A 9672-nucleotide genomic window follows, 5' to 3' on the forward strand; every position below is an offset into this window, starting at 1 on the left:
AAAAAGCGTGGAAACAAAACACAAAAACGAGAGAGTTTGGAAGCATCTCAGTGAATTAAGACATATTAAATAATACATATGTTCACTATACATTTGATTGCTTCTAATGCAAGTCAATCATAAGTCAACTCAAGTAGCTTTAAGCAAAGCTATTTCAAAACTCTTAGCATATATGTTCTATCAAGACACAATTGAATTCATTATACTTCAATAAAATTGATACATCGTAGACCTAAGCTTATACATTAAATCTCTATAAGCAAAGTCTAACTTATGTAGCATACAATCAATGTAACGATGCAATAATGTGATAATAAAACTATGAATACTGGAATATTAAAAGAGGTAAGAGAAGAAGAAAAGATACACAAAGATATATAGTGGTTCGACATTCGTCCTTGCATTTCCTACTTCACTCTTCAACGGTGTTGAAAACCATTGAAAAATAATCACGATCTTCCACTATTTTGATAAGTTTGTTTACAAGCATTTTAGTTACAACGAACTATCAAACGATAATTCCCTCTGTTGATGCAGAAAATCAACTGCTAACAAAAACAAGATCTCTAAAGGATCTTGATCCAATAACCTTGTTATCCATAATAATTCTGCTCCAAGTATTCGTATGTGGCAATCCACCTAATTCCACTGATCTCTTGTATGAGTGATTGCCATATTCAACCGTTGATTGGACAACCCCCAACTTTGTCTGCGAGCAATCTTTCTCCAACCCCACAAAAGATGGAAAACTTCTATCCCTACCTTACAGACAGTCGATACTAAATCTCGCTAAAATTTTCCTTGGAGTATAATTAAAACTCTATTCTTGATGAATAAAAACAAACACCAAACAAAATTCTAGAAACGATATTTGCACCTGTTACAAATAACAAACTTCACACTAAAACAGTAGATACCCTAAAGTACCACTAGCATCCCTCAACATCCAATTTATTTAGTCTCCCTTTTTTTTTTTGGCAAATTTGAGATATTATTGTTGATCAATTATTCAAGGTAGGGAACTTTCTGTGGAAGTTTAGATGCATGATTGCCTCGAGTAAAGGTTATATATATAATTGCCTCAAGGGGCGGCAAGGATCCTTCCATGAAGGTCCATCATATAATTGCCACGAGGGGCGGCAAGGATCCTTTCGTGAATGTCCAGCATATAATTTTCACAAAGGGTGACAAAGATCCATCTCTGAAGGTCCATCATATAATTGTCACGAGGTGCGCCAAGGATCCTTTCATGAAGGTCCAACATGTAATTTCCTCAAGGGACAGAAAAGATCCTTTCGTGAAGATCTAACACATAATTGCCATAAGGGACGGTAAGGATCCTTCCGTTAAAGTCCAACATATAATTTCTACAAGGGACGACAAGGATCCTTCCGTTAATATCATATATTACACCGGTTGTATACTTAAATGAGAGGAAAACTCACATATATTCCCTCGATTAGACTTCCCAATCGAGAGTAAAACTCCTAGTTACATTGCTTTACAAAATATAATGATAACTATTAACTCTCATTCACGTTTGTATTTCACGTAAATTTGTTGAACTTTAACTAACAAAGCATATTATTCATGTTCTACACCTAACGAACGAAACACCATCTTTCATAAACTCGAAAACACTATTTTTCACCTTCTCCACTAAAATTTATCTTCTCCCCCTCACAAACATTCCTAGAAAATAATATATCTCTGGTTTTAAGAGTTAGGCATATATCTATTTCTGATAAACTTTTTTTCTCTCTGTTATTCAACAAATGATTCTAATTAAATATTTAAATAAAAATAATAATGATCGAAACTATACTTCAATGATTTGAATATAGAAAAAAAAAATCTGTAAACTTTTTAATAGTATAAAAATAGAGAAAGATCTATAAAAACAGTGCAACTATTAAACTATTAGATATTAATTTGATAGAATTATAGTATTTGATAAAATATTACTGTTTAATTCATATATCCAATCCTATTTAATGAAATAAATTTTGATTTAAATTTTTACATGGGGAGAATTTAATTATTTTATTAGAACTCAAATAATAAAAACTAAACTGGCTATTTTTATGGTATTTACAAAAACTATATTTTTTAACGAAAGTTTTGTATACGAACTACAGATATCGATTTAAAACTAGTCAAGTCTTCATTTCTTTTTCTTTTTTTTTTCCGTTAACATAATCTGCTTGTGTAAAAATATGTACTAATATGATAACACCTAAAAAAAAAACACAATCTGCTAACTACACTTTTTACTCATTAATTAAAATCTTGTCACCCAAACCACTTACCAATAGCTAAAAGTTTCAATCACGTTGGAAAATTTGGCGGCTTATGATTCAACCTTTAGCCAAGGAATTAAATGGGTCTAATTACAAGGTTACATACGAGTTTTTTCGGTATTCATCGTCCTTCATGAAGATCCTCGGAGAAAACCACTGTCCTAGAAATGTTGTCATTGTCAAAGGCGGCACTTAGACCAGAGTAAGGGCCTGAAGAAAACACGGACGATGCTCCGTCAAACTCAAAAGTGCTAGATGACTGTCTCAGATTGGTCTGTGTATTGGATGAGGCTAGCACTGAATCATGGTATTCTGTGATTCGCTGCACCATTTTAAGTGACTGTACCACTTCACCCATTGTCGGTCGTTGGTTTGCTTCAGGAGCAACACACGCTGCTGCAATAGTGCACACGCGTACAAAATCTTCGTTTGGATACTTTCCCCCGAGCTTTGGATCAGCAATCTCATCCAATCGGTCCTTATCTCTAAGGATCGGTCTGGCCTGAATGGAATACAAAATTTTCAGACTGCTCATTAGTGAAACTGAAAACTTCTCAGAACAGATTGAAATTCAATCTTCAAAATGCTTCCAATTATAAAATGCAGAAAACATGGGAAGATGCTTTCAAGGTAAGGAACTAACCCAGGTAACAAGGTTCTCTTGTCCGGATGGCTGTGACATATCCACGGGTTTCCTTCCGGTGAGCAGTTCTAGCAAGACAACTCCATAGCTATACACATCACTTTTAACAAGTAGGTGTCCGGTCATGGCATACTCAGGAGCTACGTACCTACATAAAAGTTTCACTTCACCTTTAATAATTCATTGGAAATAAAAACTATGAGAAGGAATATACCAAGACTAACCCAAATGTGCCCATGACACGAGTAGACAAATAATTAGCTCCGCCTTCAGGCGCCTGCTTAGCAAGACCAAAATCTGCAACCTTAGCGTGAAAATTATTTTCGAGCAATATGTTGGATGCTTTGAAATCTCTGTGTATTACACATGGCTGTGAGTCTTCATGTAGGTACGAAAGTCCTCTTGCAGCATCGAGTGCAATCTTCATTCTGGTGTCCCAATCTAAAGGACAATTTATTCCCATGGGACCTGGAATAAAGCAATGTGAAATCTAATTAAGGTGTCACATTTTGAAAGTAATAAAAAAATAACAGAAGTAAAAGTTCAAATTTAAAAGAAGAGCCCCCTATTTCAGAAAATTACATTACCATGAAGCCAAGCCTCCAAACTTCCATTAGGGACAAGCTCATAGCAAAGTAGATTTTGTGACGACTCACGATTACTATAGTATCCCACTAATTTTACAAGGTTACGATGATGCAACCGACTAAGCATTTCAACCTCAGCCAAAAACTCTTTGTCACCCTGTTGCCCTCCATTTGTAAGCCTCTTAATTGCAACAGAAGTACCATCACTTAAGGTACCTTTGAAAACCTTACCAAACCCTCCTTCTCCAAGTACACTTGCAGGTTCAAAATTGTTTGTGGCTTCTTTAAGTTCTTCAAAAGCAATAAATCGTGTACTGGTTGGGTGGGGAATAGAGCCCCCAGCTGAAACAGCATTCTCTGTCCTTGGCTTTTCTGCAGGAAAGAGAGAAACATGAGCAATATATACTAAAATACAGTATAAGAGTTGTTTCCATGTGACTAAGAGGCCATGGGTTCAAGTTGTGGAATTGGCCTCTTGCAAATACAAGGCAAGGCAGCCCGGAAAGGCTTCCCAAAATAGATCAGCAACAAGCCAGACTAAATAAATTCAAGTTTATATTCCAGATTCAGCAGTATAAAATTGTATGAACATTTTAGGGTGAAATGAAGAGGTGCCTTGGCATAACAGTTGAAGTTGGTGTCAGGTCGCGGTTCAACTTGCGGAACCAGCCTCTTGCGTTAAATAAAAAACTTGACTATTTTGCTCTAGATGTGAATTCAATAAACCAAGAAAGTTTTTGACATTTGACAACTTTCGATAGGTCAGGTACACAATATTTAGTGAGCAACTTCAATTTCGCATAGCAGTATAAAATTATTTAAATAACAATTAAGTTTCTCAGCAAAAGCTAAAGAAAATTCTTCCTCAGATCCAGATTTGTGTCCTGTACTCTTTAAGAGTTATGACAGCCGACAACCTCCAGTGAGGTCAGGTGCAGACAATAACATTAAACAAGTCAACAATTTTAACTTTGTATTATTGATTCAATAGTATAAAATTGCATGCTAAATAAGTTTCATGATCCCAATTTACAATTAGTGATATTTACCAGTTTCAGTGGGGGGTGTTTTTTCCTTTGACAGCAACGTGCACAAACAGAATATTAATATAGATACAATTGCAATGAAGAGCATGCCAATAGCAATTCCAAGAATAAGAAATAGATTTGAATGCCCTCCCTTATTTGAAGAACTCAATGATGTAGTCGTAGGTGAATGATACAAAGGTGCTTTCTCTGGCGAAGCAGTTAAAGTAGGTGCTGCATTAACACAAAAATATATGTTGATTAATTATAAAAACATAAAGAACATTTGAGTTCAATAACAGTAGGACAGTTAATGACTAATTAAACAAACACCAGGGCCTCAAAGTGTGTAAGAGTAAAAAATTAAAGAATATGTGTAAACCCACAAACTCATACAGAAACAAGGATAAACAACATTATGACAAATATTATATCTTCACTGTCACAATTCAAATTTACACTTCACATTACAGAAACCTCCATAAGCATCAGCATTGTCTGCTGTGTGCTGGTTTGAAAACAAAATTATGAAGAAAAAAATGTTTTTTAAAAACAGTCATTAGATGCCATGAGTACAATATAAACATAACTCTCTCTTCTCAACCGCAGGAATTGTTATATATTAAAAGGAGGGACAAATAAAGGCAAAGTCGTAATAATGTAATTTATACATACAAAAAGTTTAAAAACTAGTTGCAAATAAATAAACACTTCTCTGTAACATGTAAAATAGTCATCTTTATGTTACTTATGCAATTCAAGTACACCAAAGCACCGTGATTAGCAGTAACATATTTTAGATTAAAAAACACCTGACCTACCTTGAGCCGGAGGTGGAGGTTCAAACCAGATTATGTTGAGAAGTTTGTACCCACCTACTAATCCAGGGTCTAGGCGCACCTTATGCATTGACAGTGAAGAGTTTATTTTAGAAGCTTCATTGGCAGAGAAACTGATACCTTTATGTGGAGTAATATCCATTGAGATATTTAATGTTGAAAAGTTGATCACATAAAAGTTTATCAGGTCAATCTGGGTATTATTTTGTAACCCTAGCTGGGTAGCTAATTCTTCAAGAAATTTATCCCAATCAGGATTCTGAGAGACATTCAAAAGAAGAATGTCTAGCTTTATGGGATATACACAGTGGCAACCCTTACCGCCTCGTTTCAACACCATGTCTTGTTTACAACAATCTGAAAGAATGAAAATAAGCAACTATGTCATTACAAGCTTCAGGTTCCAAAGCTCACAAAAACAACAAAAGACAATGTAATGTTTATTTTCAACCTTAAGCGGTTACTGAGAATAGGATTTGCCAGTTTTCTAGGCTGGGCTTTAAAAAAAGTGACAACTACGAAATTAATTTTTTTAAAAAGAAAGAGATGACTTACTGGAAACATGAGGGGTCAACGGTGGCTGAGCCAAAACAGAAGGCACTGCAGCTTCTGTAGAATGAATAGGAGCAATATCTTTAAATCCAGAAATTGGAGGTTTCCATTCACTCCTCTTCTTAAATTGGATGGAAAAATGTGAACTTTTAGGGGCGTGACTAGGGTTTATGAAAGGGCCATAAGAAGGAGGGTTGGCCGGGGACAGTGCTCCAGTTGTTGCTGCACCATGAGAAAGCACATACTTAGACCCGTGGGAGTTCCAGTGTTTCAAAGATGACCTGGCTGCGGATAGCAATGGAGGTTCCAGTGTTTCGCCACATGCACCAAACTTGATCATAAATACCATGTAAGATAATATATGCATCCATAACAGCAATGAGCCCTGGACCTTTTTTAATATATCTGTATTGTTGGGGGGAAACCAAAAGCATGCTATTAAGGATACTATACAAAACTCTGAATAGACAAAAAACTGAAAAAGTATTGCGTTTGTATAACATAAGCCTAAGCAGATCTATAAGAAGTATGATTGCTTCTGAAGTTAAATCAGTGCCAATGCGCAAGGCTGTACAAATTACAATAAGAATTTCTAAGATCAAAGTTAATCTTGTCGATTGTGCTGAGAAGGAAGAAAAAAAACTAGTAAGATATTGATTCCTATAAATAGTATACTTAAGATGGATCATATCTATTAGGTTAAATGAATCCTCTTTCCATCTTCTAAGTTTCATTAATTGATTTACTTACTATTATTCAAACATTGGCCTTTGCCATATTTGGCAACCGGCAAGGTTAATTATAGTACTTCAACATATCAAATATTCCTCCGTCATTTTCTTTCACTACAATTTTGGAAAACAGATCTAACATTTTCAGAAATTTCAAAAATCTCAAAACACATTTCCCTTGTTTCTAGAAATACATGCATCCTACTTGTCTTCCATCTTTTATCCATCACAAATTGTCTACCACACGCCTCTCATCTCATTCATTGTTAATAGTTTCGAATGAGCACAAATTTTTAAAATATGAAAACTACCAATGTTTTTAGAAAGTAAAAACCCTAATATACTTTTCCTTCTCATTTCCAGCACTATTTTCCTCCATTAACCCTAAATTCAAAATAGAAACTCCGTATAATACACACAGTGTCTCTATGTAGTTGAGCAGCATTTCCAAAGAACACACAGAATCTCCAAATCAAACTCACAACTCAAAACTAAGCTTCAATAACCAATTTCATATTATACATCTCACACAGTAAGCATAAACTAAGCAAAAGAAGAAGTATCCGAAAACCTAGAATTACCGATTAACATGACTGACGCCGTTGATTGCTCCGAACGGTTCAGATCTACACAGAATCCAGAACAAATCAACGGCACTATGAACAAAAATCAGCAGAAGCTGAAAACGAACAACGATCCAAACACGGAACTATCATTGACGAAAGAATTTCAAACTGAGTCAACAACAATAAGCTCCGAGTCAAACTTTCCATAACCGAGTCAAATCGGAGAATCGCGATTGTGATTGTGAATATCTCGCTGTAGAAAAAGTGTTGGCAGTTAGTTGCGTTCTTCCAACTGCCATGGAAATGGAATAGAACTAGAAGCGGAATTTGGTTTACTGTGAAATGAGGGTAGTGGTGGGAATGAGGGTATTTTAGTAATTTCAGTTGCGTGGGAAGGAAGGGTTTTAAATGCGGAGTTAACGGAAAAGAACAAACAAACGGTAACAGTGTGGGGTTTTTATGAAGCGTGTTGAATTGGATTTGCAGGTGGTTGATAGATTGAATTGAAGGGGTCAAGGGGGTGAGAGTATAGTGTCGGTAATGGTTTTATCCTTTTTTAGTCATGAATCGACAAGATTTGAAAGAGGATGTAATATCCTTTACTCTAAAAAGCAATTTATTGGCATTCATTATGGTCTATGAGGAAGATGCTAAAGGCCAAATTCACAATCGTTGTTGATTAAGGCAAAAGGTGCAAAGTGTCAAACGACTACTATTATTCATCATTTAATAATGAAAGTGTGGATCAGGATCATGAAAAGGAGTAGTTAATTGGAACCACTTGATATCAGAACTGATCTCGAACTGGACTAAACCGGTGGTGATAAAAAAATAAAAACTATATGAATATGTGTTGTTACCATTTCTCTTTATATTCTTAGTTATAAATTTATAATAGATATTAAAGATTTTCTTTACAGCGTTAATTTTTGATAGGGTGGAGTGTAGATTAGTATTCTAATATTCAAGTCAAATAGAGATGTGTGACTTTATAAGTGTAAAGAAAATTGCATATGTTATGGTGCAAAATTGGATTTATATATGATCACTAGTTAAAATTGTCTCACATCGACGCGGCGTGAATTGCATGAGATTGTTGGATTTGATCCAAAAGTTTAAAATAAGTTGTCTCCCAAGTCCTTTTTGTAAGAGTCTACATGTTCATCAGTTTGATACTGGAGAATTTTGGATTAGGTCTTCTTGTATTGGGTCAGTTTTATTGGGCCTTTTGGTCGGGTCAGAACGGTCTCCCAAGTCCTTACTGCCGAGTATTGAGCCAAAATTGTGACAGAAGCATTAATATCGACATCAATATTGTTCTACTTTGTTGCCACGAAGTATTCGAGCAGCAAGCAAAAGTAAGTATTTTTGTTTTATCGTCTCCACAGGAATTAGTGTGAGGGATCAAATGTTGTTCAATAGTCTTTATGTTTCTTAGCTTGGTTTGAATGGTTTAAAAGCATAAAGTGTGGAAAGTAAAACATATGAACAAGAGAATAAGGCATTCTTTAAATAGGAAATAACTCGTCTGGATTGGATTTCATCTACCCATCAAATACTTAAACCTAGTGATCAATTGTACGCAACCTAAGACTAGTCAATATCATCAAGTATCACCCACAACAGTTGTTATGTTTAACGCAAAGTTGAAAGAACAACCGTATTGTCTCATCGATGATGTCTCACTCAACTAAACAACACATAAGCATTAATAATTGATACACATTGTGAATATTAACTCTAAAACTATTTCTAGGGTTTAGAACTTAATAGATGTTCATCTTAGATCTAGATTTGAAGAGTATATGTCTATAGCAACTAAAATCCAAACATAGAGCAAGAAAACAAGGATGACGTCGATATAGATTTGTCAAATAGATACTCCCTCCGTCCCAAATTATAAGAGAAATTCACTTTTTAGATTCATTGAATAATTAATGTATCTGGACTGCATATAGACCAGATACATTAATTATTCAATGAATCAAAAAAGAGAATTTCTCTTATAATTTGGGACAGAGGGAGTATTATACAGCGTCATGATCAACAAATATACATAAAATCAAAGTAAACTTGCAAAAAAACTCTGACAATAAAGAATACAAAGAGAAGAAGGAAGATGAACCATCCACTCTCACGGTATCAAGATGATTGATGCAAATTCAACTTCGAATCATCAAGATGCAACCTCTAATGTTGTTTTCGAAACCTCTCTACTTCAAAGAATGGTGATCAGAACTCTAAAAAACGGTGGATACATAAAAGAATTTATGTGAATTCTATTTATACACAATTTGTACAGACAAATTCGCCAGGCGCCCAAAAGCTTCACCTAACAAATTGTCACTTTAAGCCCATAACAGTCTGCACAAAACACACATGCTAGCACAAAATATAAAAATTCACCCAACGAATAGAAGTTTCGCCTG

General features: G+C 35.0%; 1 protein-coding gene across 2 annotated transcripts; it reads right to left on the minus strand.

Moving 5' to 3' along the window:
- Positions 1-2244: 2244 nt before the first annotated feature.
- On the minus strand, positions 2245-7923 carry LOC131610441 (receptor-like cytoplasmic kinase 185). Of its 2 annotated transcripts, none has more exons than XM_058882395.1 (8): positions 7259-7923; positions 5950-6351; positions 5431-5751; positions 4580-4789; positions 3531-3902; positions 3168-3411; positions 2944-3091; positions 2245-2802 (listed from the first exon to the last, which is right to left on the minus strand). In XM_058882395.1, the coding sequence occupies exons 1-8, from the start codon at positions 7266-7268 to the stop codon at positions 2422-2424; spliced, it is 2088 nt and encodes a 695-aa protein (XP_058738378.1). In that variant the 5' UTR covers positions 7269-7923; the 3' UTR covers positions 2245-2421. The 2 variants fall into 2 exon arrangements, with proteins under 2 accessions (XP_058738378.1, XP_058738377.1); XM_058882394.1 differs by having other exon boundaries at positions 5377-5751; positions 7259-7922.
- Positions 7924-9672: the final 1749 nt, after the last annotated feature.

The sequence above is a fragment of the Vicia villosa genome, linkage group LG6 (assembly GCF_029867415.1).
Source record: "Vicia villosa cultivar HV-30 ecotype Madison, WI linkage group LG6, Vvil1.0, whole genome shotgun sequence".
NCBI lineage: Eukaryota > Viridiplantae > Streptophyta > Magnoliopsida > Fabales > Fabaceae > Vicia > Vicia villosa.

Coding starts and splice junctions, on each gene's coding strand:
- LOC131610441 (XM_058882394.1), bottom strand. Junction 4,790..5,376: donor ACCTCCACCTCCGGCTCAAG/GTAGGTCAGGTG, acceptor GTGTTAATGCAG/CACCTACTTTAACTGCTTCG. Junction 3,092..3,167: donor CGTGTCATGGGCACATTTGG/GTTAGTCTTGGT, acceptor ACTTTTATGTAG/GTACGTAGCTCCTGAGTATG.